This window comes from Symphalangus syndactylus, chromosome 12, assembly GCF_028878055.3.
Source record: "Symphalangus syndactylus isolate Jambi chromosome 12, NHGRI_mSymSyn1-v2.1_pri, whole genome shotgun sequence".
NCBI lineage: Eukaryota > Metazoa > Chordata > Mammalia > Primates > Hylobatidae > Symphalangus > Symphalangus syndactylus.
Window position 1 is genome coordinate 99,363,575 of NC_072441.2, and position 27,697 is coordinate 99,391,271.

At 40.6% G+C, this 27,697-nt stretch overlaps 1 protein-coding gene across 3 annotated transcripts; it reads left to right on the forward strand.

The window, feature by feature from the left end:
• The first annotated feature begins 298 nt into the window (after positions 1-298).
• FMO4 (flavin containing dimethylaniline monoxygenase 4) lies at positions 299-27,697 on the forward strand. Of its 3 annotated transcripts, XM_063625139.1 has the most exons (11): positions 334-601; positions 2,681-2,822; positions 2,889-2,970; positions 6,311-6,450; positions 9,517-9,705; positions 10,644-10,806; positions 16,964-17,106; positions 18,028-18,227; positions 19,737-20,089; positions 22,976-23,045; positions 27,025-27,697. In XM_063625139.1, exons 4-11 carry the CDS (start codon positions 6,319-6,321, stop codon positions 27,449-27,451), a joined length of 1,677 nt encoding a protein of 558 aa, XP_063481209.1. In that variant the 5' UTR covers positions 334-601; positions 2,681-2,822; positions 2,889-2,970; positions 6,311-6,318; the 3' UTR covers positions 27,452-27,697. The 3 variants fall into 3 exon arrangements, with proteins under 3 accessions (XP_063481208.1, XP_063481210.1, XP_063481209.1); XM_063625138.1 differs by lacking the exon at positions 2,889-2,970 and having other exon boundaries at positions 299-601; XM_063625140.1 differs by lacking the exons at positions 2,889-2,970; positions 27,025-27,697 and adding an exon at positions 24,840-26,132 and having other exon boundaries at positions 299-601.

Consider the following 27,697-nt stretch of genomic DNA (forward strand, 5'->3'; position numbering starts at 1 on the left):
TGGAGAACTCCAAGAATGAAAGAACTTGATGAGGTAGTGGTCATCTAAATAACTTTCTCCTTTGGACAGCTCCTATGGTAATTCAAGCAAGAGTCAGGGTGTAGAAGTTTGTTTCCCAAAGTAGAACTCCTGTTTCACCGAGAAAGCTGTGATCTGGGATGATTTGGCGCCCTCTACAGACTATAATGGCAAAAGCGACGCTATCATGTGCTTCCCATAAGTTTTAGGGCTTTGCCAGAACTGTGACGTTGAGGAGGGTGGGGTAAAGGGGCAGGAAGCGTTTATGTTCTGCCAATCCAACAGCTGTATTCTAACTCACCATTCGGCCTTCCCTTAAGATCACGGAAGTATCACGCTTGCCTCTTACACAACTTTTTTTCCTTAGTCCGTATACTTTCTGCTGTCACCAGCATAACAGAAAAGACGAATGGCTTTTGTTTTAAACTGAGGGCACTTTTACAAAAGTCATCTTTCCATTTATTTTTCTTTCAAAAAAGGGATTTGGGTTTTGAGCTTTTTAAAAAAAAAGACAAACACTTTCCTTGCCTATTTGACTTTGAGAAATAATTTAAGTCAAAGAATCTGCTCTATGCTAACCGAGGTAAGTGTCCTGGATTTTTTTTTTTTTTAATGGGGAAATGATCCAGAAACTGCTTTCACAAAAGATGAATGTTCTTCTTGGAGTGTGTTCCTTAAGAATGAATGTGATTATCTTCTTTTGGGGTCTCTTGACTAGGGCTAAAGCAAGAGAATTAAGGAGAGAGTCAGGAAGCAAAGGGAAGTTGTAAGGAAACAAAGTTATGTTGTGGACAGAACCATCCAAAAGGAAAGTGTCAGTGAGATAAATAGAATCATGAGACTTCCAGTGACTCCAGTGACCTCTGATTTCATCTTATGAATGAGATGGAAATGCCAGCCATTGGGAAACAAAATACCCCATAGATGGTGTGAAAAAAAATACCGTAACAAAGCAAGAGCATGGTAGAATGATGATAAGAAACAGAAAATGATCAAATTCCAATTCGAAGCAATCATAATTGATTACATGATTTGCAAATCACCCAAGTCTCTCCATGTCTCATAAAGGATTCCTACATTTGCTGGTCAGTCAGGTATAGGGTGGGGTTTTCCCGTTGTACAAAGGTCTAGTTCAATAGGTCAAGGCTCCTTTCTGCCTAGAGACTAAATATAAGTAACCTATGGCCGGCACAGTGACTCACCCCTGTAATCCCAGCACTTTGGAAAGCCAAGGCGGGCAGACCATTTGAGATCAGGAGTTTGAGACCAGCCTGACCCGTCTCTACTAAAAATACAAAAATTAGCCAGGCGTGGTGCCGTATGCCTGTAGTCTCAGCTACTCAGGAGGCTGATGCCGGAGAATCACTTGAACCCAGGAGGCGGAGGCTGCAGTGAGCCAAAATTGAGCCACTGCATTCCAGCCTGGAAGACAGAGTGAGACTCCATCTCAAATAAATAAATAAAGAAACCTTTGAGCAACCAAGTACCTTATGAAGTCCACTTTATAGTTTACAGAGTTTGCACACACATGTTCTCCCAATCCTTCAAGCCTGCAGTATTCTCGCCTACCTTTGAATTCATATCTTTTTGTTTTTTGCACCAATTACTTGGTTTTCAGACGTAAGAACAGTCCTTTCAAGCTTGAAGGAACAAAGAGAAAGCCACTTGAACCCTCTGTTTTACAAATGTGGAAGCACTGGCTCAGAGAAAACGAGAATTGTGTCCAGGGTTACAAGCTGCTTAGAGGCAGAAGCAGAACTAGAACTCAGATCTCTCAATTTCCAGTTCGCTCACTACCTTCCTCTACTGACTCAAGGCAAAATTTAAAATGGTTGCCCCCAGGCCGGGCGCGGTGGCTCACGCTTATAATCCCAGCACTTTGGGAGGCCGAGGCGGGCGGATCATGAGGTCAGGAGATAGAGACCACGATGAAACCCTGTCTCTACTAAAAATACAAAAAAAAAAAAAAAAAAAATTAGCCAGGTGTGGTGGCGGGCGCCTGTAGTCCCAGATACTTGGAGAGGCTGAGGCAGGAGAATGGCATGAACCCGGGAGGCAGAGCTTGCAGTGAGCCGAGATCGCACCACTGCACTCCAGCCTAGGCGACAGAGACTCTGTCTCAAAAAACATAAATAAATAAATAAAATAAAATATAAAATAAAATGGTTGCTCCTATTCAGAAATTTATAGTCTGTAAATACGGATTAATTTTAAAAGGTGCAAATTCCAAATTTGTTTCTACTGCCTGTAGAGTCTCTAAGTCAGTCCTTAAAGTGCTTTTGCCCAGCACCTTTTTAACCCACAGCCCACGCTGTGTCACTAAGTCTCTAGACAGGGATAATAAACAGGCCAGGAGAGTGCAAGCATTCATGAAGAGCATGCTGCTACCATAGGACTTAGCACAAGGTAGCGTCAGCCTCTCCATATACAACATCTTAAGAGCAGTCACTGTCTTTTTTAAATTGTAAGACTTTACTACTATTTCTTAGTTTTAGGGTCTTCATTATCTTCAGGGCCCCACACTTAGCTTAGTACCTGCATTTAGAGGTATCCAGGGCATATTTGTTGAATGAATTAATTTGCTTCCAGTCTATTCACGTCAGTATGTTTTTCACTTTGGCAATTCAGTTAGCAGTCACTTCTTTTTATGTTATCATTGCAGAGATAGAGCACAGCGAAGATCTGCCAGCCCCAGACCTCTACCTAGTGGCCTGGAAATTCAAGTATTCTTATTGGTGGAGGCCATTTATTTCTGGTTAGAAGCTGTCTAAACCTCCTACTCCTCAACTCAAAGGAAAACACAGGTATGTCTGCCTACTCCTTTCCAAACTTGTTGATACATTTTACCTGTGTGAACTGTCTTTTCCAAGGAGAAGAGAAGGAAGACCGGAGACAAGTAGGGAGGTAGAGAATGGACACTCAGTAAACATTTTGTGCAAGACACTTTTTTGTGTAAGTAATACCATGTTTTTTAAAACGCAAACAATCCTTCAACATAGATATTTTTCTTATTTTACAACTAATATATCTAAGGTTGCTTCAGTAGGTTGCTCAGGGTCATATGGCTAGTTGGTAGCAGAGAAAGTTCAAACCCAACTCTGCTGCCTCCAAAATCCATTTTCATTGCATCCCATATAGCTCTCTCAACTAAACAGGGACTCCCAAATAAAAAGTCTAAGAGGAAAAACGATACATTTTGTAATAGATAATGAAGCCAGGTATGGCAATCTCAGCCTTACAAAGGGCAAGGCAGCAAATACATTCGGAAATTGGCAGCCCTAGGAAATCCTTCTGATCCTCATTGCAAGTTCATGAATCTGCCTTAGGGTCAGGTAAGTCTGAGGGTTCCTGGAGGACTCAGGAGTCTTTCTTTACTCCCTCCAGTCAGTAAATTCTCTTAGATTTTGTGCCTGGGGCTTCTGATCTGATTAAGAGACAAGCTACAAAGGCATAGAGAAAAACTCCTCCAAGCCCATCCCAAAGGTGCACAGCAAACCTGAGCAAAGATGAAGGAAGAGGCTTAGTGAAGGAAACCACAGGATACCTCAGGCTCTCAGACCAACAGCATGTACACATCTTGGTTTCAGATCCTGAAATCCATACTCAGTGCAAACTCTGCCTCTTAATAGCATTGTAGCCTTAAGTTGTTTCAAATGATTATGCTAATTTCCCATTTACTGGTCCTAATAGCTCAAAAAATATATGCTCTCGTTTCCCCAAGGCAAATGCCACTGTGATAAGTGACATGAGACTACAAAAATCACACAGCGGTTATACAGCTAGATCTTTCCTCAAAAAATGCTGTATCTTCAAAAGCAAAGTGAAATGAGTTATATATATTTCATAAAACAATGGAATACTTTGAGGTCTCAACTATCGTTTGTGTGTCTTCTGAATTGGCCAAGTGGGTTGCAGGGAAAAGCAGCACTTGCAACTAAGTCTACATGACAAATTAAGGGCCTCAGTGTGACATAAACTTGATTTACTAGAATTAACTCAGCCCATTTGATTGAGGCAAAAGCAATGTGAGATGTGCAGAAGGCTAAATGATAAAATCCAGAAAAACTGGTAAAAACTGGTCCTATATCCCCATGTATGTGTATGTATATACTTCCTCCAGTTTCCGCTGACAAGCATGAGCATCCCCATTTCTAGCTGACATCATCTTGGGCTCCAGAATATCCCTTATGACGTTCCTTGGGGACTTTGTTTTCTATTATGGTCAGTCTTGCCTCTACAAGTTAAGAACCTCCCCTCAACCCAGGTAATATCCTTGTTTTATGGCAAGGCATGACCGTGACCAGCTATTCTTTAGGACTCTAAATGCTTTGAATCAAAACCAACATTTCTACTGACTGAAATTCCTAGGATTCAGAGGCAAAGTGATAGCAAAGAGCCCCTTTAATACTGAGAAATTCTAGCATCCCAACAGGGTCAAGGTACTGTCTACACTCTCTAATAGTAATACTACAGATTGAGTACTCCTTATCCAAAATTCTTGGGACCAGGCCAGGCACAGTGGCTTATGTCTCTAATCCCAGCACTTTGGGAGGCTGAGGCCAGCAGATCACTTGAGGTCAGGAGTTTGAGACCAGCCTGGCCAACATGGTGAAACCTCATGTCTACTAAAAAATACAAAAATTAGCTGGGCGTGGTGACAGGCACCTGTAATCCCAGCTACTTGGGAGGCTGAGGCATAAGAATCACTTGAACCGAGGAGGTGGAGGTTGCAGTGAGCTGAGATTGTGCCACTGCACTCCAGCCCGGGTGACACAGCAAGACTCTGTCTAAAAAAAAAATAATAATAACAATAATAATACTTGGGATGAGAAATGTTTCAGTAGGATGAACATGGTGGCTCACTCCTGTAATATTAGCACTTTAGGAGGCCAAGGCAGGAGGGTCACCTGAGCCCAGGAGTTCAAGAACAGCCTGGGCAATATGGTGAGACCCCATTTCTATTAAAAAAATTAAAATAAATAAAAAATAAATGTTTCAGATTTCAAGTCTTTTCAGATTTTGGAATATTTTTGTTATAATTACTGGTTGAACATCCCAAATCTAAAATCTGAAATGCTCTAGTGAGCATTTCTTTTGAGTTTCATGTCAGTATTCAAAAAGTTTTGGATTTTGGAGTATTTCAAATTTTGGATTTGGGGGTTTAGGCTGCTCAACCTGTAATAGCTAAATTTAGTTGAGCACTTACTATGTAGCAGGCACACTTCTAAAACCATTCCAACATTTATCAGTCATTTAATCTTCATAACAACCCTTTAAAGTCATTATTATTACTATTAAAACGGAAGAGTTTCTTGACCCCTTGCAGAACTTGCTACAGGGGTGTGGCTTGTTTGCATGTTCAAACCCCTTATGGGAAGGGGAGCATGCAGACAGGCAGGTGCAGGAGCCAGGACTAGTGCTTTTGGGATCTGGCCCCACAGTAGGATCTAGAGGTGTGTTAAAATTAATGCTCTTTTAGCAGTTGCTATTTATGGACAGCTAACTATTACTAGTTCAGTGGAGACTCAGGTGACAGTCTTTTACACCCTGCCCTTTTGGTACGCAGGTCCTTGTCCAAAGTCCAGGAAGAATCAGGTCACATGGACTTGAAGGATGGTGAATGCGGGTATTTTATTGAGTGGTGGAGGTGGCTCTCAGCAGGCTTGTTGGGGAGCTGGAAAGGGGATGGAGTGGGAAGATGATCTTCCCCTGGAGTTTGGCCATCCTGGGCCGATCTCCTCTCCAACCATCCCTGGCTGAACTCCTCTTGATATTCAAACACTCCTTCTCTTCTCTCCTTCTCTGCCATGCTGCTCTGCTCTGCCAGTGGAGCTTGGGGTTTATATGGGCATGGGATAGGGGCATGGTGGGCCAGAGTGGTCTTGGAAAAGGCAACATAGGGGTGCAAAAACAGGAATGCCTGTTCCCATTTAGGGCTGTAGTTTTCCAGGCTTGCAGGTGGGGCCTTTGCCAGGGAACTGCTCTCTTCTACTCAGTATTTCCTTGCCTCTTGTTGGTATCACTATTATTACCATTTGCATTTTACAGATGAGAAAACTGAGGCATAGACAGGATAATTAGCCCAAGCTCACACAGTTAATAAGTAGTGAAGCCAAGACTTAAACCAAAACAATCTGATTTCAGAGCTTGGATTTTTAAGCAGCATGTGATTCTGCCCCCATTCAAAGATGAAAAAAAGGCATATATAGCACTATAAAAGTTGAGTCTTGTGACAAGGGCTTCCTTTCAAACTTATTAAATAAAGAAGTTCTGCTTGACTTTCCTCTAACAGAGCATACCATGGCCAAGAAAGTTGCAGTGATTGGAGCTGGTGTGAGTGGCCTCTCCTCCATCAAATGCTGTGTGGATGAGGACCTGGAGCCCACCTGCTTTGAGAGAAGTGATGACATTGGGGGATTATGGAAGTTTACTGTACGTGGTTCACATCCTCTCATCTCTATCAGTTATGATCTGGCCATTTGCTTTGTCTCTGCTCAGACACGGTGGCTTTAGCCTGCCTTGGTGATCAAGTGAGGGAGTGGCTTTACTGCAACAGCACAAACATGTGTATAATGCAGTGTTAAACACTAGGCAGGATGCAGTCTGATTGGTAAGGAATCTTGAGAATGTGCAGACTCGGGTCAGGGACAGTTGGAAGAGAGAGGAAAAAAGAGTTAAGTCTGATAGATAAGCATAGTATTGGACACTTATGATGATTTCTGGACAGTGGACATTCTAAGACAAAGCAGCAGAGTGTAACATCAGGCAAACTGAATAGCATTGGTGAACATAAAACAGATTACACTCTAGGGAGAATGGAAGTTGGCAACAGGAAGTGGAACCACAACCCCCAGACATTGTTCAGGTCTTTAGGAACAGAACTGGCGAGAGTGAGGCAGGGCCCCAGACCTTGGAAGGCCTTGGGGGAGGGGGAGGGTTTGCTGTCACATTTTCATAATAGAAAGAACTCAGGCACTAACCAATCCTTCTTAGAAGTGGAATATTTAGCCTCAGAGGCTACACTTAGGTCCAGGCCACCTATCAAGTGACTTGAGCATCAGACAGTGGGGATGGAAGTGGTTAAATACCACCTGCCTTTGGTCAGGATTGGTGCTGGTTACTGGAAGTAGCAGGGTATCCAGTAGGGACTGAGGGATCTACCCCAGTGGTGAAGTATAAGGAGGTATCAGAAGGTTTATGCCTGTAATCCCAGCACTTTGGGAGGCTGAGGTGGGAGGATCACTTGAGGCCAGGAGCTCAAGACCAGCATGGGCAGCATATCAAGACCCTGTCTCTATAAAAAATAAAATTAAAAACAAAAAAAAAATAAGATGGAAGCTAGGCAGGCCCAAGTACTAAATGCTATAGGGTAAAAGAAGAGTGACATTCATTCAACAGGCAAGAAAGAGAGAAGCCTTCATAGAAGGCATGTTGTTTGCTATTAATAGATCTCTGATGGATGGTGAATAAAACAGAATAAGCAACTACATATAAGCAGGGGTAGTCATAACCCTAGGATTATAGTATACTAGGAGAAAAAAAAAACTTTGGTATATTGTTAACCTCATCAAGCCACCAAATGTTAATGTGGAAGGAAAATATTGGTTCTGGTTTATGTAGTTTCTGCTATTTGACCCCACAGTTGGTTTGGTTTACTTCTTCTATTCTAAAATAATACAGATTAATTTTAGAAAACAATCTTGAGGTAAACAAATAGGGGAAAAAGGAAAAATATAAATTAAGTAAGTAACAATACACGCAAATTAGTACTATTAAAATTTCAATGTAATTTCTCTCAGTCGTATATATACAGTTGTCTCTTGGTGTCCTTGGGGGTTTAGATATCCCTTTGGTTTTGCTTTGGATACAAAAATTCACAAATGCTCAAGTTCCTAATAGAAAATGGCATAATATTTGCATGTAGCCTACACACATCCTCCTGAATATTTTAAATGTTCTCTAGATTACTTATAATGCCTAATACAATATAAATGCTATATAAATAGCTGTTACACTGTAATGTTTAGGGAATAATCACGAGGAAAGAAATATGTACATGTTCAATACATATGGAAGCATCCTTTATTTTTCCCAAATATTTTCCATCCTTGGTTGATTGAATCCATGGATCTAGAACCTACAGATACAGAGGGCCAGCTGTACTATTTCTTTTTCAAAAATGTTATCATAATATTAATTTTCACTCATTCAACAAGTACTTATCATGTCCTTCCACCAGGACACAATGATGAACAAGGTACACAGGGACTCTGCCCTCCTTGTAGTCCGGTGGGAAACAGAAACAGTAAATAGGGAATTACAACACAGTGTCATCAAGTTCGTGGTAGAAGTACAGGATGCAGCAGGGCCGCATCAGCTACCTTTTGCAGCTCTGTTGGGTCATGGATGACTTCTTAGAGAAACTGACAGCTAAGAAAGAGGCTTAAGAGAGAAACAGCGATTAGCTTCAGCCACAAGAAGTTCATTGGTGTCTTTAATATAGACCTATTTGCTTCGTTGTTTTGTTTTTGAGTGATGGAGATTGAATCAAGACAAGTTGAGGACTTCATGAGAAAACAGAGGCTACAGTAAATGATTCTTCTATGAAAATTGAGATAGGATGGAGAGAGACAGGACTGAAGGGGACATAGGTTGAGAGGATGTTTTGTTTTGTTTTTAAAATTAGAGTATTTTGTGCTGATGAGAAGGAGCCAATAAAGGAAGGTAGATTGGGAATATACAGAGACAATAATGAGAAAAATTAGTAAGGTATTCCCTGAGGAAAGGCAAAAAGGAACATGTCCAGGGCATGAGTGGAGGGAGTAGCCATGCCAATGGAAGAAGGAAAAGATAAACAAGACAGATAATGAGCCCTGCATTCATGGAATTGTTAAAGGACAATGTTAGTCTTGGAGAGCCCTATTTAATTTGGTTAGCTTCTTTGCGGTTTGAAAAATATATTGATTTTAATTATACAATCCCACCAATGATTTCTGATAATTATAGCATAGAGACCTAATGCTGGGTTTCCTGGAACTCTTTAAAATTACAAATAGTGGCTGGGTGCAGTGGTTCATGCCTGTAATCCAGGCACTTTAGGAGGCCAAGGCGGGTGGATCACTTGAGGCCAGGAGTTAGACACCATCCTGGCCAACATGGTGAAATCCCATCTCTACTAAAAATACAAAAATTAGCCAGGCATGGTGGTGCACACATGTAATGCAAACTATTTGGGAGGCTGAGGCACGAGAATCGCTTGAACCCAGGAGGCGGAGTTTGCAGTGAGTCAAAATCACACCACTGCACTCTAGCCTGGGTGACAGAGTGAGACTCCATCTCAATCAATCAATCAATCAATCAATAAAAGTAAATAAGATTACAAATGGAACATTAATTGCTATAACCCCCCCTCAGTGAGGCTAGCATGAGCCACCATGATCTCTGTTTTCTTCCTCCTATCTCCATTATCCCAAAAAGCTAACTATGCCTTCACCACAGGAATCTTCCAAAGATGGGATGACCAGGGTCTATAAGTCATTAGTGACAAATGTCTGTAAGGAAATGTCATGTTACAGTGACTTCCCTTTCCACGAAGATTATCCTAATTTCATGAACCATGAAAAATTTTGGGACTATCTCCAAGAATTTGCTGAGCACTTTGACCTCCTGAAATACATTCAGTTTAAGGTAAGATACTTTGGGTTATGGAAGATGAATCGATGGGGGCTGGCCTATTCAGCAATCTAATGAAAATTGGATGTCTAAAGTAAACTTTTTATTGATTTTATCTCTAAATAAATAGGAAGATAATAAGGACTCCTCACTTCTGCTGCTGCTCAAGTTTTACTCAAATAAATCATTAAAATCCTGAACTGGGGACGGGTGCAGTGGCTCACACCTGTAATCGCAATACTTTGGGAGGCCAAGGCAGGCAGATCACTTGAGGTCAGGAGTTTGAGACCAGTCTGGCCAACATGGTGAAACTCCATCTCTACTAAAAGTACAAAAATTAGCTGGGTGTGCTGGTGCACACCTGTGATCCCAGCTTCTCAGGAGGCTGAAGCATGAGAATTGCTTGAACCTGGGAGGCAGAGGTTGCAGTGAGCCAAGATCATGCCACTGCACTCTAGCCTGGGCCACAGAGTGAGACTCCATCTCAAAAATAAAATAAAATACTGAATTTGCTGATTCCTCCTCTAAATGCCAAACTCTCATTCAGGATGAAATTTTGACTTTTTTTAAGAGAGAAGAAAAGAATTTTGTCCATGAAGCCCATTGGGGAAAAAAAATCTAGATGTCTGAACCACAGAAATTATAATAAGGCAAAACTAATTTTCCTAAATTTCCCAAAGCATTGGGCATTGTAACTCATCTCTTTCTCACCAGGAATAAAATGTGACTGTTTCTTCCTTCCACTGAAAGATTCAAATGTCTTGAGTTAAAGTCTATATTGCCACCTTTGTGAGTTTGCATAAGTTACTTAACTTCTCTAGGAAGATGATGAATCAATATTAATAGACCTCTTGTCATGGGACTTGGCCTACTAAAAGTAACAGACATGGTTACCACACCAGTCATTGCATGAGGGTGTTAGTGAGAAGTGAGTGTTTGTCTTTCACTTTTAGACCACTGTGTGCAGCATAACGAAGCGTCCAGACTTCTCCGAAACTGGTCAGTGGGATGTTGTCACAGAGACAGAAGGCAAGCAAAATAGAGCTGTCTTTGATGCTGTTATGGTTTGCACTGGACATTTCCTGAATCCCCATTTACCTTTGGAAGCCTTTCCTGGTGAGTCATTTCTACCTGAGACCATGCCTACACTTCTGGGTTCTTCCAGAAGTAAACTTATAGATTTGCAGTTGGAAATACCTCCCCATGATTATAGATAGCTTTATATTCACTCTCAAAAATAATACGTGCAAAATTACTTTAAAAGGTGTATAAGGCACTATGTAGGTGTCAGGTCTTATTTATTTATTAATATAAATGTTATTATTATTGTTTAAGCTTTCTAATGTGTGTCTAACTCAAATTCAGTGATCACATAAGGCTCAAAACAATCAGATCTGTCATGAAAAAGAACAGGCTTTGATTTTAGGGATTAAATTACAGGTAATTTGAATCAGAACTGGCCTGTAATAGAACTTACAGGAAGTGAGAGTATATGTTTTTTTTTAAAGAAACAAACCGGAAATTAAACATGTAAAGCAATATATTCAACCTTCTCTAGAGTTGGAGGTTCTTGGACAAATAAAACTTTAAAAGGGGGAAAAAAGCAATATATTCACCCTTCAAAACAGTCAACGCAATAATCATACAATTCTTTGGCTGGGCATAGCGGTTCATACCTGTAATCCCAATACTTTGGGAGGCCGAGGCAGGGAGATCACTTGAGGCCAGGAGTAGGAGACCAGCCTGGGCATCATGCTGAAACCCTGTTTTTACTAAAAATACAAAAATTATCTGGGCATGGTGGCTCATGCCTGTAATCCCAGCTTCTCAGGAGGCTGAGGCACAAGAATTGCTTGAACCTGGGGGAGTGGCAGTTGCAGTGAGCAAAGATCACATCACTGAACTTCAGCCTGGGCCACAGAGTGAGTATCTGTCTCGATAATAAATGAACAAATAAATAATCATACAACTCTTAAACCAGGGCTATCCATAAAAAGGAGTTTTGGAAACTTCCATTTGGAAATGCTTTTCACTGTGACCACATATTCTTTTTAATATACTCATGACTGTCAAATTGCCATCATTTGAGGTCAAAACTGATAATTTGAAAAGCCAAAAGCTATTCAAATTCAGTTGAGGGAAATAAAATTAATCAATTGAGGATTACTAAAATGTAATAAAGCTACTCTTTTGTTATATATTAGTGGCCCTAAAGGCAATTGAATAGGTGAGTTTTTGAAATTTCTTCAAGGAATTAAAAGAATTTTTAAGGAAGGAAAACTGTGAAGAATAAAACATGCAAACGTTGGCAAAATGAATGAAATACATCTTATAAATGTAATCACAAATTGACAAAATATCCTATTCAAAAAGGAATGAAGTGAAAATTCAATACATAATTTTGCAAGGAAACAATATTATAAATGGTGGTTGGCTTCAGGCTTGCTGCTGATCTGGGGGCTAAACACACAACTATACAGTACTAAAGGAATATAAAAACACCTCTTATGACATTTTCTATGGGAAAATGTGCTATAAGTGCCAAAATATTAACATGGATACTTTCGGAATTTATTCGCTTCAAGTTTGGGATTGTTTACCCTTTATTCCACTCTAAATTCAGTTCCACATAGACTATCTTTCTTTTTTTTTTCTTTTTTTTTTGAGACAGGGTCTCACTCTGTTGCCTGAGCTGGAGTGCAGTGGTGCCATCTCGGCTCACTGCAGCCTCAACCTCCTGGGCTGAAGCAATCTTCCTGCCTCAGCCTCCAGAATAGTTGGGACTACAGGTGTGTGTCACCACACCTGGCTCATTTTTGTATGTTTTGCAGAGACGGTGTCTTGCCATGTTGCCCAGGCTGGTTTCAAACTCCTGGGCTCAAGGGATCCACCTGCTTTGGCCTCCCAAATACTGAGATTACAGGACTATTACTTTTTAAGTTCCGTTTCTGCTTTTAACTAACCACCACAGTATCTTTCACGAATAGCTGTAGGACCCCTGTTGAAATGAATGTTTTACTTGGGAACATGAACTCTTCTCTGCATAGAAAGTACCAAGATTATTTCTACACTATTGAAAAAAATCCATAGAAATCACAAGCTTTGTCTATAACATGTTGCCACAACTGTTTGAAAGTTGACATTGCAACACATGCATACCCTTTTTAAAAATCTATATTGTCAACCTAATGGAAGAAGCTGAGGCACAAAATGTGATTTCAAAGAATTTACTTGAGTCAAAGTACAATTTTAAAGAGTTTCCTTGAGGATAGCTGCTTGGGAAACATTTCCAAGTTGCTTTGGGAAGTGCTTTGTTCAGCCTTTGTTATAAGCAGGTTTCTGAAGGGAACAGGGAACACGGAGTGCACAGATACAAAATTGTGTGACAGGAATTCTCATGTTTACAAAAATAGCATTGATTAGTCATAGGCTATACATTTTTGAACTATAGGCTATGAGTTATGACATCCAGCATATAGCATTGTCAGGGTAATTTATGGCTACTTAATGTCATAGAGCCCAAATAGCAAGTGTCTTCAAGAGGCGATTATTTAACCCATCATAGGGAGTGACATGTGATTGCTGTCAGATTTCAATGCCTCTCTGGGCCTGATAACTTAAAGGGGACTTGCATTCCTCAGATAAAGTTTCTTTTCTTTTCAGTATAAATTGACTTCTGCTGTTTTCCTGAATTAGTAGTTTTAATTTATCAAATATATTTCTTTTTTACTTTTTGGCACTGCATTGACATAATCATTGACTCAGAACTACCTAAACATTGTCTACTTTTTTTTCTTCTTCAATATGTAATTACAGAGAATCTGTCATTTGCAAGTCATTGTGTTAGGCAGTATGAAAGATGTAAAATCCATGAGCAAAGTTGAGCCCTCCAGTAAATTCCCTCCAGGAAAACCTCATAAGTGGCTGAAAGTTCCACTCTCTAATGCATTTGATGCATATTCTGTTCCCACTTCTTGGAAACTTCTTTATGCTCCCCTTTTCCAATTTCTAATCATCCTTTAACAAATTCTTAATTTAAGAAAATCCCCTTCAGATGCCTTCACTGGCTCAGTCCAGGCTGGACGTCCCATTGGACCCATCTTAATGCCTTCTCTTCTGGGACGGAGTATAGTATCATGCCTGACAGCTGAGCTCCAGAGTCAGACATCCTGAGTTCCTTTATGGGCTCTGCTATTTACTGTATGGTGCTAGGCAAGTTGCTTAACCTCCCTGTTTTGTTTGCTTGCTTGGTTTTTGTTTTTTTGCACTGCAATCTCAGCAGTGCAAAACAAAAACAAACAGGAAGGTTAAGCCATTTGCTCAGGGATTTTTTTTTGTCTCAGTCTCAGCTTTGACAAAATTGAATAATACTATGGTCCACTCCATGGGGGTGCTGTGAGGTTTAAATTTGTTAATACAGACCAGGTGTGGTGGCTCATGCCTGTAATCCCAGCACTTTGGGAGGCCGAGGCAGGCAGATCTTTTAAATTCAAGAGTTCGAGACCAGCCTGGGCAATATGGTGCAATCCTGTCTCTACTAAAAATACAAAAAATTAGCCAGGCATGGTGGCATGTACATGTAGTCCCAGCTACTCGGGGGGCTGAGGCGGGAGGATCACTTGAGCCTGGAAGGCAGTTACAGTGAGCTCTGATGGTGCCATTGCACTCCAGCCTGGGTAACAGAGCTAAATTCTTTCTCAGTAAATAAATAAGTAAATTTGTTAATATGTATAAAGTTCTTAGAAGCCTGGGACTAGCATAGCAAGGGCTAAATAATTGTTACCTATTTTCTGTTTACTTACTTACATCCCCATTAGAGGACAAAGTCTTTATTTATTTAGAGACAGAGTTTTGCTCTTGTTGCCCAGGCTGGAGTTCGATGGCATGATCTCAGCTCGCTGCAACCTCCACCTCCCAGGTTCAAGCAATTGTACTGCCTCAGCCTCCTGAGTAGCTGGCATTACAGGTGCCCACCATCACACCCAGATAATTTTTTCTGTACTTTTAATAGAGATGAGGTTTCACCATGCTGGCCAGGCTGATCTCGAACTCCTGATCTCAGGCAATCCACCCAATTCGGCTTCCTAAAGTGCTGGAATTACAGGCGTGAACCACCGCACCCAGCCTAGAGGACAAATTCTTTGAGGGTATGGGTTGGGCGCGGTGGCTCACACCTATAATCCCAGCACTTTGGGGGGCTGACGTGGGCAGATCACTTGAGGCCAGGAGTTTGAGACCAGGCTGGACAACATGTGAAACACTGTCTCTACTAAAAATACAAAAATTATCTGGGCATGTTGGCACGCACCTGTAATCCCACCTACTCAGGAGGCTGAGGCAGGAGAATCACTTGAACCTGGGAGGCGGAGGTTGCAGTGAGCCAAGATCACGCCATTGCACTCCAGCCTGGGTGACAGAGCAAGACCCTGTCTCAAAAAAAAAAAAAAAAAAAGAAAAAATTCTTTGAGGGTAGGAACTGCCTTTTGTCCTCACATTCCTTAGACCTTAGACCTAGCATAGTACCTTGGGTGGTGTTGAAAGTGTTGAAAGAACAGGCTGTATAAGATACGACTATTAGCCAACTTTTTCCTTTAGTATCCCTGCAGACCTGATCTGTGGGGCTTGTCCTTCCATTGCCCCTGGATGAAATCTCAGGCAGTTTTCTGCTTATTCTCAGATAATGAAAGGTCCTCTGATCATTATAAGTCACCCAAAAACAAACAAAAAATCTCATTTTCATAACTAAAATGTCCTGTTCATGCAATAGTCAAAATTTGCAACTGCATGTAATGTAAAAGCTTCTCCCTCCACCATCTGGCACCTGCTATGAGCTGACAGCAGTGTCGAGAAGAGACAGTGTGCTTGACTTCCTTCTTCCTCTGCCATCCTCTCCCTCTGAACCCTAAACCTATCAGCTGCAGTTTCTGACCTTTGCAGAATTGGAGCTGGGGAAAGGTCAAGAAGAGGTAAGAGAGAAGAAAAGTTCTTTCTGAACTGGCCCCAATCCTGAGCTAGTTTTCTCTGATCTCGGGGGTGTTTAAAATTGGCTTTGTCAGGTGGTGTCCAGGTTCTGATTCAGAGAGACGCTTTGTTACTGGGGATATCTCAACTGTAGCTTCTGTTACAGATTATATGCTCTCAGGCTGGCTACCTACAACTCTCTAACCCCCAGTTCTCCCCAGGTCATCGCCACACAGACTATCTGTTAGGGCCTCATTGTGTGTTCAAATTGCCACCTTGGGCAAAGTTCCCTTAAGCTGGTGTCAGACGCCAGCTCTCTCCCACAGGGCCTTCTGGTCCACATGAAATATAGATCTGGCATTGTCAACAGTGGGAGAAATGCTGCCAGTGCAGCCACCATCCCTCGAAGGCAGTCCCAGTCACGGCCTTACAAGCACCAGTTGCTGTGCTCTGTAGACCCCGAACATCAAGGTCTCGCTCAGAGTGGTCTCCTTGAAGCCCCTCACACCTGGCTGGCTCCATGTCAACATGACAGAAAATGCCACAATTCCTGTCAATTTCCAACTCCTAGCCACTTCATCCTCAACCATTTTAGACCATCAAAGTGAGTGTGAAGCTAAGTCAGGATCACAAAACTGGCCTCACACACACATTTTCTGCAAACTCAGCATAGTTGGTTTAGCACCTCACTTGAAATGCGGGAACTATTGTTTAGTGTCCAGCTTTGGGGGTCTCAGTAGGCAAAGGATCCTGTTAAAACATTTTGTTATACAATCTACTTCTTGCCCAGGATGTTCAGCGTAGCATATAAGATGTTTCTTATTATTTGTGAGTTTGATTTCCTGAAGCAACTGCTTTAAAAAAGAACACTGATATGGACCATAAGATCTCTTATGTTTTTAACAAGGCATAGTGTAATGGTCCTGGGAGAAGCCACAGTTGGATATAATACTTAATGTAGATGAACTAGAAACAATCTACTTTTTGCCCAGGATGTTCAGCATAGTATATAAGATGTCTCATTATTTGTGAGTTTGATTTCCTGAAGCAACTGCTTTAAAAGGGCACACTCATATGGAATTCAAGATCTCCTATGTTTTTAACAAGACAGTTTGTACTAAATCCACATCTGCACTCACAGCATCCCAGGTGAGAGGGAGGTTATATGATTTTTCTATTTCCTGCCACAAGCAGCACAAGCAAAGTGCTGCCATAGTTGTGGGACTTCCCTTTTTCCATAGACCCTATCCCTGCGTAGTGAGAAATTATAGCTTTGGATATTTCAGACTTTCTGATCCTTCACTCCTCTCAGGAATTCATAAGTTTAAAGGTCAGATCCTGCATAGTCAAGAGTACAAGATCCCAGAAGGCTTTCAGGGCAAGCGCGTCTTGGTGATCGGTCTTGGGAACACTGGAGGAGACATTGCTGTGGAACTCAGTCGAACAGCAGCTCAGGTACATCATCTCTGAATTAATGCCCCTAATCCCATCATCAGTTATGGTGGCTGGAAAGAGATATTCAAAACTATGAAGTACATTGGCCAATTGCTAAATTATGCAGACACAGAGTAAGTGGGAAAAAAAAACATTGAAAATCTTTAAAGCCACTCACAGTCCTTTCTGAACTATTTAAAAAGCCATGCTTTACGAACTGAACTATCTCCAAGAAGGGTCTAGGAAAATTGTGTGGATGCCAGACCTCTAAGCATTTTTCAGAAGTGCTCCTTCAGAAACAAGACCATATAGGCAAATTGCTTCACCCAGGTCAATTATCTTTTTTTTAACACTCTCCCTTTGTCATTCTGGCAAAATCCCTATGTAAGAATAGAAAGGTCATTTTATTGAATGTTTCTAAGTTCTCTACTAAAAGTGATATTTGTACCTTGTTTTGAGACGAAAGCAACTCTTGCACAACAAGTATACATAATGGTTTTAGAAAGTCTAAGCCCAGATTCACAAATTAGAAATCTATTGCACTTTAGCATAAATTAAAGGACAATGATTAGATCTGGAAAGAATAGATTTTTATTCAAAAATAAGTTAAAATTGCTTTTCCATACCTTCACTTTAAGTTCTATTTTGCTTACATGTAAAAAATTGCCAGATCAATTCCATGTATCTACAAATATTACACTTCTATATTTATAATTCTATAAACTAGTAAAATATTTAAGAGATATACAGAACTAGTAAAGTGATTTTGAGAACAATGACAGCAATAGGAACAGATAATCGTATGTAGACCTATGTACAAATTCACCAATCCTCTATTGTTAATAGACCAGACTGAAATAAGATCATTTGAAATACACTGATGAAAAATACTACAAAATGATGAACATTTATTTATCCTTCTTGCCTTACTTTACTTTTTAGGTACTTCTCAGTACTAGAACTGGTACCTGGGTTCTTGGGCGCTCTTCAGATTGGGGCTATCCTTATAATATGATGGTTACAAGAAGATGCTGTAGTTTTATTGCACAACTTCTGCCTTCACGTTTTCTAAACTGGATTCAAGAAAGGAAGTTGAATAAGAAATTTAATCATGAGGATTATGGATTAAGTATTACCAAAGGGTACTTACATTTTTTATTTAGTAGAAAAATTATTAAATCAATATTTCTCATTATATTTTATTCAGAATTCAAAATGTTCCATAATTGTAATATTGCCTTTGTTTATTCTACTCTAAATGTATTTCCCTAAGACATTGTCCATCAAGTACCATAGCAGTTCTTAAAATATGTTTATTCTCTTCATGGTAGCAAAGTAGTGATTCATGAGGCTGGAAGAAAATAAAAGATGAAAACTTTCATTTCCTGCTGTTACAAATATCACATATTTTTGTTGTTGTTATTGTTGTTGTTGGGGTTTTTTTGTGTTGTTGTTGTTGTTTTTGTTGTTGTTGTTGTTGAGACGGGGTTTTACTCTCGTCACCCAGGTTGGAGTTCAATGGTCCAATTTCTATTCACTGCAATCTCTGCCTCCTGGGCTCAAGCTATTCTTCTGCCTTACCCTCGCAAGTAGCTAGGACTACAGGCACAGGCCACCTTGCCCAGCTAATTTTTGTATTTTTAGTAGAGATAGTGTTTCACCATGTTGTCCAGGCTGGTTTTGAACTCCTGGTCTCAAGTGATCTACCTGCCTCGGCCTCCCAAAGTGCTGGGATTATAGCAATGAGCCACTCCACTCAGCCAAAATGATATATTTTAACATACATCTGTATAGAGTTGCACATTGGCAAGTAAAAGCCTTTGAAAAGCATGTAAGGTCATTAAATATGATTTTTATTATACACTTGACCCAAATATTTTTCTTCAGTAAGATATCCTTTTTTGTCTTTTGTTTTGTTTCTTTTTTTGTCTGTGTTTTTATCCTTGAGATGTCTTTCAACTTATGAAGAAAGCTACTGGCAAAGGATGATTTGATATGTAAATTTTATAAAGAAAATATGTTTGATGTGATTAGGTAGAATGATGGTCACACTGAAAATATGTATCAGTATAAAGTTTTTTTAATGGAGTCTCACTCTGTTGCCCAAGTTGGAGTGCAGTGGTGTGATCTTGGCTCACTGCAACCTCTGCCCTCCCCGGGCTCAAGTGATTCTCCTGCCTCAGCCTCCCAAATAGCTGGAACTACAGGTGCAGGCCACCATGCCCAGCTAATTTTCTGTATTAAATTTTTATTTAAAGAGTTCCTTGCTAATTTCCTCTCTGCCTAATGTCATTCCCCAGAGGCCTGAGTAATGTGAGACCCAAAATTGATCATCAAATGGATTGTTGTACACTCTACGCTGACACTCTGAGAAAAGCATTGCTCCAGAAATTAGTTCTAAGAGATAGAGAGTTTTAAACCCCAAGCAAGAAAGATTAGGTTTAGTCATTTTCCACATACCTTCTACTGACAGCAGAAACACAAAACCATGTTATAAACATACTAAGTCAAGTAGATGACTTTGAATTAGACATTGGTTAATTCTCTTCCTTAGCTTGGCAGGTAATTTCCCTGAATTGACTAAATAAATCATTTGCTGAAGTTTCTCATAAAAATAACTACAGTGAATAATTTTCTCCTGTGTGTCAAAGGAAAAAAGCAAAATTCATTGTGAATGATGAGCTGCCAAACTGTATCCTCTGTGGGGCAATCACTATGAAAACCAGCGTGATGGAATTTACAGAAACCTCTGCTGTCTTTGAAGATGGGACAGTGGAAGAAAACATTGATGTTGTGATCTTCACTACAGGATATACATTTTCTTTTCCATTTTTTGAAGAACCTCTTAAAAGCCTCTGTACAAAGAAGATATTTCTATACAAGCACGTCTTTCCTGTAAACCTAGAGAGAGCGACATTAGCCATCATCGGCCTTATCAGCCTTAAAGGATCCATCTTATCAGGCACAGAGCTCCAAGCAAGATGGGTCACAAGAGTATTCAAAGGTACCATGACTCTACTGAAAGCCCTCTCTTTGGATCTTAAAACTGGTGCCCTGCCATTTAGCTAAAATCAAACAGATGTGAACCAAAGTAACAAAATATTTTTTAAAATTAGTGTACAATTAATTGTATATGTTTGTAATATCAGAGTGTGCTGTGTCACTTAATGTGACTGAATGGGAAAAGAGATTTTGGCTCTGTGGATGAGATAAATTTGGACAACAGAATATAATCAAATTTCTCAGGTTGGCTGAAATTATTGAAGGCTTCATGATCCTATTCTAGCCTAGTCTAATCTATTTCCTCCTAAATCTTTTCGTTTAGTACTAGAAGTATAATTTTATATTGCTTCCAAAGAAAGATATTGGAATAATATACACTATGAATGAAGTTGAGATTAGAGGCCCATAAAAAATATTTTAGACACCGGAAACCACTTTCTGTCAATTACGCAATAAGAGCATAGATGCTGGAGTCAGAGCTACCGAGGTCCAATCCCAACTTCTAAATTCTTTAGCTTTGCAAGAACCTCTCCAAATCTCAGCCCCTTCATCGTCAAATGGGGATAATAAATCCTCTATCATAAGAATTTTGTAAAAAGGATAATGTCTGCAAAGCAGTTAGCACAGTACTTGACATATAACTAATGCTTATTAAGTGACAAGGTTTCTCTGACCATTGCTATTGCTATCATACCTCTCTTAAAGCAGGGCAAATTTTAGATTAGCAAGTATTTTAGTTTTAAAGAACTGCAGTTTTCTTGTTTTTTTTTGAGACGGAGTCTCGCTCTGTCGCCCAGGCTGGAGTGCAGTGGCGCAATCTCGGCTCACTGCAAGCTCCACCTCCCGGGTTCACGCCATTCTCCTGCCTCAGCCTCTCTGAGTAGCTGGGACTACAGGCGCCCGCCACCACGCCCGGCTAATTTTTTTTTGTATTTTTTGTAGAGACGGGGTTTCACTGTGGTCTCGATCTCCTGACCTCGTGATCCGCCCGCCTCGGCCTCCCAAAGTGCTGGGATTACAAGTGTGAGCCACCGCGCCCGGCCAGTTTTCTTGTTTTTAAATATAAACAGCCATAGCAATTGGGCCAATCAGCTATGCTGTAGAAGAATTCTGTTCTTAATGAATAAAAACAATCACCAATAACTTATAAATAGCATACAACATGGTATTAAGTAGTGTTGACTTCTATCAAACTGTAGAAATATAATAGGTATCAATCACACTTAAAACCGTACGTTCTCCTAAGTTGGCAAAAAAAAAAAAAAAAGTTATTTGAATTGGGGGAGGGGAAAGAAGGCAGTTGGAAAATCTCATTTTATTTACATTACGGAAAAAAATTCTACAACCCTGCAGTAAATTACCACAAATTTCTGTTTTTTTAAGGCCAATTAAAGAGCTTTCACGGTATTATCCAATTACATTAAAACCACAGAAGACTTAATTAACTACCTGGTTTTTAAAAGTATTTTATGGTGAGCTCCAAAATGGTTACTAGAATGATAAAGCTGACAAAACAAAACTCGTTTAGCTCACACCATAGGAGTAATGGCATGCTTCTCCCGAGAACTTCCAAAAAGCAATCTAGGGACAACCAATTAAATCTTGCTACTTTTTTAGAGGATAAGGCGACCCTAGTGGAAAGCAGTCTACAGAGCTTAGTTGGACCTATCTCGTGTGGAAAGTAAACACACACCCTGGGCCAGCACTTGGTACCTGACAAGGGCAGGACTGGCCAGAATGGGATGGCAAACAGGGTAGACTAACAAGGGTCACAAGTTGCCTGAGGTGGATAGGGACAGTGAAGGGGCAGGTGGGTGGGGATAGAGTTTACATTATAAGAGGGAGTATGGACGTTCTAGGAATCCAGAAGACAAACTGGGATTTTAGTCTCTGGGGAAGCTGGACAACTGCAGAGAATTATCAGGGTGCAAGCTGTTAAGGAAGAATAAGGTGTAGAATTCAGAAAAACAAGAAGAGCAGAGTCCAAGTGCTAAGACTGTCTAGACAGGAGATTGGGAATGAGCAGGTCCTCACAACAAAAGCAGACAGAGCCTGGGTGAGACTGACTGAGAAACTGCCAGGCCCCTTCCACACTTGAGGCTCCTTGTGTAACAAAAATAAAAATGTTCTAAGACAGGGTTATAAAGTGGGTTGTTTTTAGAGACCAGTCCTCACTCCATTGCCCAGGCTGGAGTGCAGTGGCGTGATCATGGCTCACTGCAGCCTCCATCCCTGGGCTCAAGGGATTCTCCCACCTCAGCCTCCTGAGTAGCTGGAACTATAAGCCCATGCCACCACACCTGGCTAAATTTTTATTTTTTGTAGAAAGAATATCTTGCTATGTTGCCAGGCTGGTCTTGAACTCTTGGACTCAAGCTGTCCTCCTACCTTGACCTCCCAATGTGCTGGGATTATAGGCATGAGCCACTATGAACAGCCTAAAATGGGGTCATTTTAAGTGTTTACATCTAACCAACTAATAGCTTTAACACAAACATGCACACACACACACACACACACACAATGTGGAGGGTATACATACGATATAATATAAATTATATTATTTATACAGTGAAAGCAGATGAAGAGAGACAGGGCAGGCTGACTGGCACAGGTGAAGGTGTCTGGTGAGTGTGGCGCAGGCTGACAGCTGGGCCGTAGAGGCATCTCTCCTCACAATTCTGGCAGTAGAGTACCCTGGTTAAGCGAGCTGGGTGGGGAATTTTACCTCCAGAAAATTATTTTCTGTGCTGCAATTCCATTCTGAGCTTTGACTATCATGTGCTCTGAAGTTAGAGCAGTGGGAGGCTAGAAATGAGTGGGAGGAGAATTTAAATAAAGGAAAAGCCACATGTGACTTTAGTGTTGTTTGTGATTTTTCCCACAGGACTCTGTAAGATACCTCCATCCCAAAAATTGATGATGGAGGCTACTGAAAAGGAACAGCTCATTAAAAGGTATGAAATGTAGCTTGCTCTAGGGAAAACTTACAGTATATTCTGTTACAAAAAAAGGATTCAGAGTATAAAAGCCATTCCTAGAGAAGCAGTATGGCAGGTTGGAAATAACTCCGCATTAGGAATCAGAAGGATACGTTTTTAGTCCTAACTCTGCCACCAATCAGACGTGGCCTTAGACAAGTCATTTGGGGACACCAGGTCTTTTTAGCGGAACACACAGCCTGGCCCCCTACCAGTAGCAATCCTGTCTTCACTTAGTCCAGGAAATCTATTCTGACTTCACTCTCTTCCTACCTCTCAGGCTGCTCTTTCTCTGTATTTGCTGGTATCGCCTCTTCCTCACTCCTAAAATTTAGTGAGCTCCAAACTTAGTCCTCAGGCCTCTTCTCATTCCTATTTACACCCACTCCCAGGTGGCCTCATCCAGGCCTGTGGCTTTAAATATCATCATATACTCAGGGCTCCCAAACTGTGTCTCTGACTCAAATCTTTCTCCGGAACTCCAGACTCCTAATTCCACTCCCTCTAGATAGCTCCACTTAGATATTTAATAGGCATCTCAAATTTAGTATGTCAAAAAATGAACTCTTGACCCCCTCTGCCCCTCATCTGCCCTGTAAATGGGCTGATCTGAAACTTTTCCCCATCTCAGTTCATAGCTACTCATTCCAGTTGGTCAAAACCAAGTTCAGTCAAAAACCTTGGAATAATCCTTTTCTCTTCTTTTTTTCTCACACCCCATATGGGCAAATATTGTCAGCTCCTACCTACCAAATAAATCCAGAATTCAGACACTTCTCACTGCCCCTACTGCTACCATCCCAGACCAGACCACCAACATCTCTCATCAGGACACTTGCTGCCACCTCTTACCTGGTCTCCCTCCTTCCACTCTGTTCTACAATCTAGGCTTGTCACAGCATCAAGAGTAAGCCACATCACATTGCCCTTCTACTCAAAAACCTCCAGTTGCTTCCTTTTCACTCCCAGGAGCCTCCCTACAGCCTCTGAGGCCCACAGTACACCCAAATATTGATATGCCCTCACTGCCTACTGCTCTCCATCTCATCCATGCTGCTTTAGGCATTCCAGCCTCCTACCTGTTCCTCAAACATACCAAGCATAACCCCCTCAGAACCTTTACGCTCACTCTTCTGTCTGCCTGGAATGTTCCACCAGACACCTAAAAGGCTCACTTTGTTCAAATGTCACTTAATAAGAGAGAAGGCTTCTCTGACAACACTATAAGTGACAGCAACCCTGACTCACCATTGCCTCTCCCCTTACCCTCCTATCTATTTCTCAGAATGCCCATTATTACCACCTGATATATTACATATCTACTTAGTTGGGGTTTTTTAATAATGTGTTCATTTCCCCTATTAAAATGCAGGCTTTTTGACAGCAAGGACTTTGTTTGTTCACTATTGGATCGCTAGCACCTACAATGGTGCCTGGAATGTGATAGACACTTAATGTTCATTTATTTATTTATTCACTGAATGAATGAATGAATGACATTGGGACATCATGAAAGTTTACTGACAGAAATAAGTAAACTTCATGAAAAGTAAAACATCATGGAAGTTTACTGACAGGAATAAGTAAATAAGTAAGTTTACTGACATAAATAGGTATGAATAATGACTTCATATTAATATATAATATGCTCATATCTGTGGCAAGTTCAGTCCACGTATACCAAGTATGGCCCTCTCAACTCACAATTCGCACCAATAAAAAAGTTTAGGTACATATGATGCTTTCTGGTCATGTTCATTCATTCAACAGCTGTTCTATTTGGACTGATCAGACGTTGTTCTCACATCAAATCCAAGAACTGAAAACATTATTTAAAGTTTCTCTCGAGTTTTTAAGAATCTACAACTATTTATGGAGAACAAGCAGCCCGAGGATGATCTTTTTGATAGACGCAATACTGGTATTCTGAATAAGCATCTTCAGGATCTCATGGAGGGCTTGACAGTCAAGGTATTCTGTACATACAATGCCTCCATCATGCTACAGCAGCAGCTAAAAGAACTCACAGCCCCCATGAGAACACCCCAGCGAAGATCCTTTCTTATAACCGTGCCGATCGAGCTGTTGCAATTTTTTGTAACCATCAGAGGGCACCACCAAAAACTTTTGAGAAGTCTATGATGAACTTGCAAACTAAGATTGATGCCAAGAAGGAACGGCTAGCAGATGCCCGGAGAGACCTGAAAAGTGCTAAGGCTGATGCCAAGGTCATGAAGGATGCAAAGACGAAGAAGGTAGTAGAGTCAAAGAAGAAGGCTGTTCAGAGACTGGAGGAACAGTTGATGAAGCTGGAAGTTCAAGCCACAGACCGAGAGGAAAATAAACAGATTGCCTTGGGAACCTCCAAACTCAATTATCTGGACCCTAGGATCACAGTGCCTTGGTGCAAGAAGTGGGGTGTCCCAATTGAGAAGATTTACAACAAAACCCAGTGGGAAAAGTTTGCCTGGGCTATTGACATGGCTGATGAAGACTACAAGTTTTAGCCAGTCTCAAGAGGCAGGGTTCTGTGAAAAGGAACAGTGTGGTTTGGGAAAGATGGATAAACTGAGCCTCACTTGCCCTCGTGCCTGGGGGGAGAGAGGCGGCAAGTCTTAACAAACCAACATCTTTGCGAAAAGATAAACCTGGAGATATTATAAGGGAGAGCTGAGCCTATTGTCCTATGGACAACTTATTTAAAAATATTTCAGGTATCAAAATTCTGGCTGTATGATTTGTTTTGAATTTTGTTTTTATTTTCAAGAGGGCAAGTGGATGGGAATTTGTCAGCATTCTACCAGGCAAATTCACTGTTTCACTGAAATGTTTGGATTCTCTTAGCTACTGTATGTGAAGTCCGATTATATTGGTGTGTTTTTACAGTTAGGGTTTTGCAATAACTTCTATATATTAATAGAAATAAATTCCTAAACTCCATCCCCTCTCCCCCATTTCAGGAATTTAAAATTAAGTAGAACAAAAAACCCAGCGCATCTGTTAGAGTCGTCACTCTCTATTGTCATGGGGATCAATTTTCATTAAACTTGAAGCAGTCGTGGCTTTGGCAGTGTTTTGGTTCAGACACCTGTTCACAGAAAAGCATGATGGGAAAATATTTCCTGACTTGAGGGTTCATTTTTAAATGTGAATTTTTATTTCTTTTTAATTATTTTAAAATATTTAAATGTTTTTCTTGATCTTAAAGATCATGTAGATTGGGGTTGGGGAGGGATGAAGGGCGAGTTAGTCTAAGGGTAATGAAATAATCAGTGACTGAAACCACTTTCCCATCATCCTTTGTTCTGAGCATTCGCTGTACCCTTTAAGATGTCCATCTTTTTCTTTTTAACCCTAATCTTTCACTTGAAAGATTTTATTGTATAAAAAGTTCCACAGGTCAATAAATTTAGAGGAAAATGAGTATTTATTCCAAAAAAAGGAAAAATAATCAAGATTTTAGGGCTTTTATTTTTTCTTTTGTAATTGTGTAAAAAATGGAAAAAACATAAAAAGCAAAATTTTAATGTGAAGACATTTTTTGCTATAATCATTTGTTTTAGAGGCATTGTTAGTTTAGTGTGTGTGCAGAGTCCATTTCCCACATCTTTCCTCAAGTATCTTCTATTTTTATCATGAATTCCCTTTTAATCAGCTGTAGGTTATTTAAAATAAATTCCTACAACTCAATGGGAAAAAAAATTTCTCTTCCATCTCTAGTAAAATTAATTGCCTCCTTTTACCATCTCTAGTAAAATTAATTAGCTTCACAGATATCCTCTGTAGATAAACTCCTTTAATTTCTTTCTTCCTAACATACAAAAACATTCCCAAATATGGTTTGATTTCCCCCAAAAAATGTAACAAAATGGTGGGAGGAGGGGTGGGTCTGATAACTTGAGAAATGCAGGGCAGGTGTAATTAATGAAAGGTCCTCCCTCTTTTTTCCTCTCAGGGGAGTGTTTAAAGACACCAGCAAAGACAAATTCGACTACATTGCCTACATGGATGATATCGCTGCCTGCGTAGGCACAAAGCCCAGCATCCCACTTCTGTTCCTCAAGGATCCCAGACTAGCCTGGGAGGTTTTCTTTGGACCATGTACTCCTTATCAGTACCGCCTCGTGGGCCCTGGAAAATGGGATGGAGCCAGAAATGCCATCCTGACCCAGTGGGACAGAACATTGAAACCTTTAAAAACTCGAATTGTCCCTGATTCCTCCAAGCCTGCCTCCATGTCACATTATTTAAAAGCCTGGGGGGCACCTGTCCTACTTGCCTCTTTTCTACTTATCTGTAAATCTTCACTTTTCTTGAAATTGGTGAGAGATAAACTACAGGACAGAATGTCCCCTTACTTAGTAAGTCTTTGGCGAGGATGAACCTGATTGTTACGAGGGTTGCACAAAGTCATGCTAATTCTATCTCCAAGTATCTTGTGCATCCCTCCTCTGCTCTCCATCATAACTGCTATAAGCCAAATTCAGGCCTAGTCATCTCTTCTCTGAATTATTGTGTTGTCTTCTTCCTTGTTTTCAGTACCCTCTTCCTTGCCACCCTTTCCAATGCATTTTCTACTCTGCTACCTCAGTGATTATTCTAAAATAAATATCTTTGATATGGTTTAA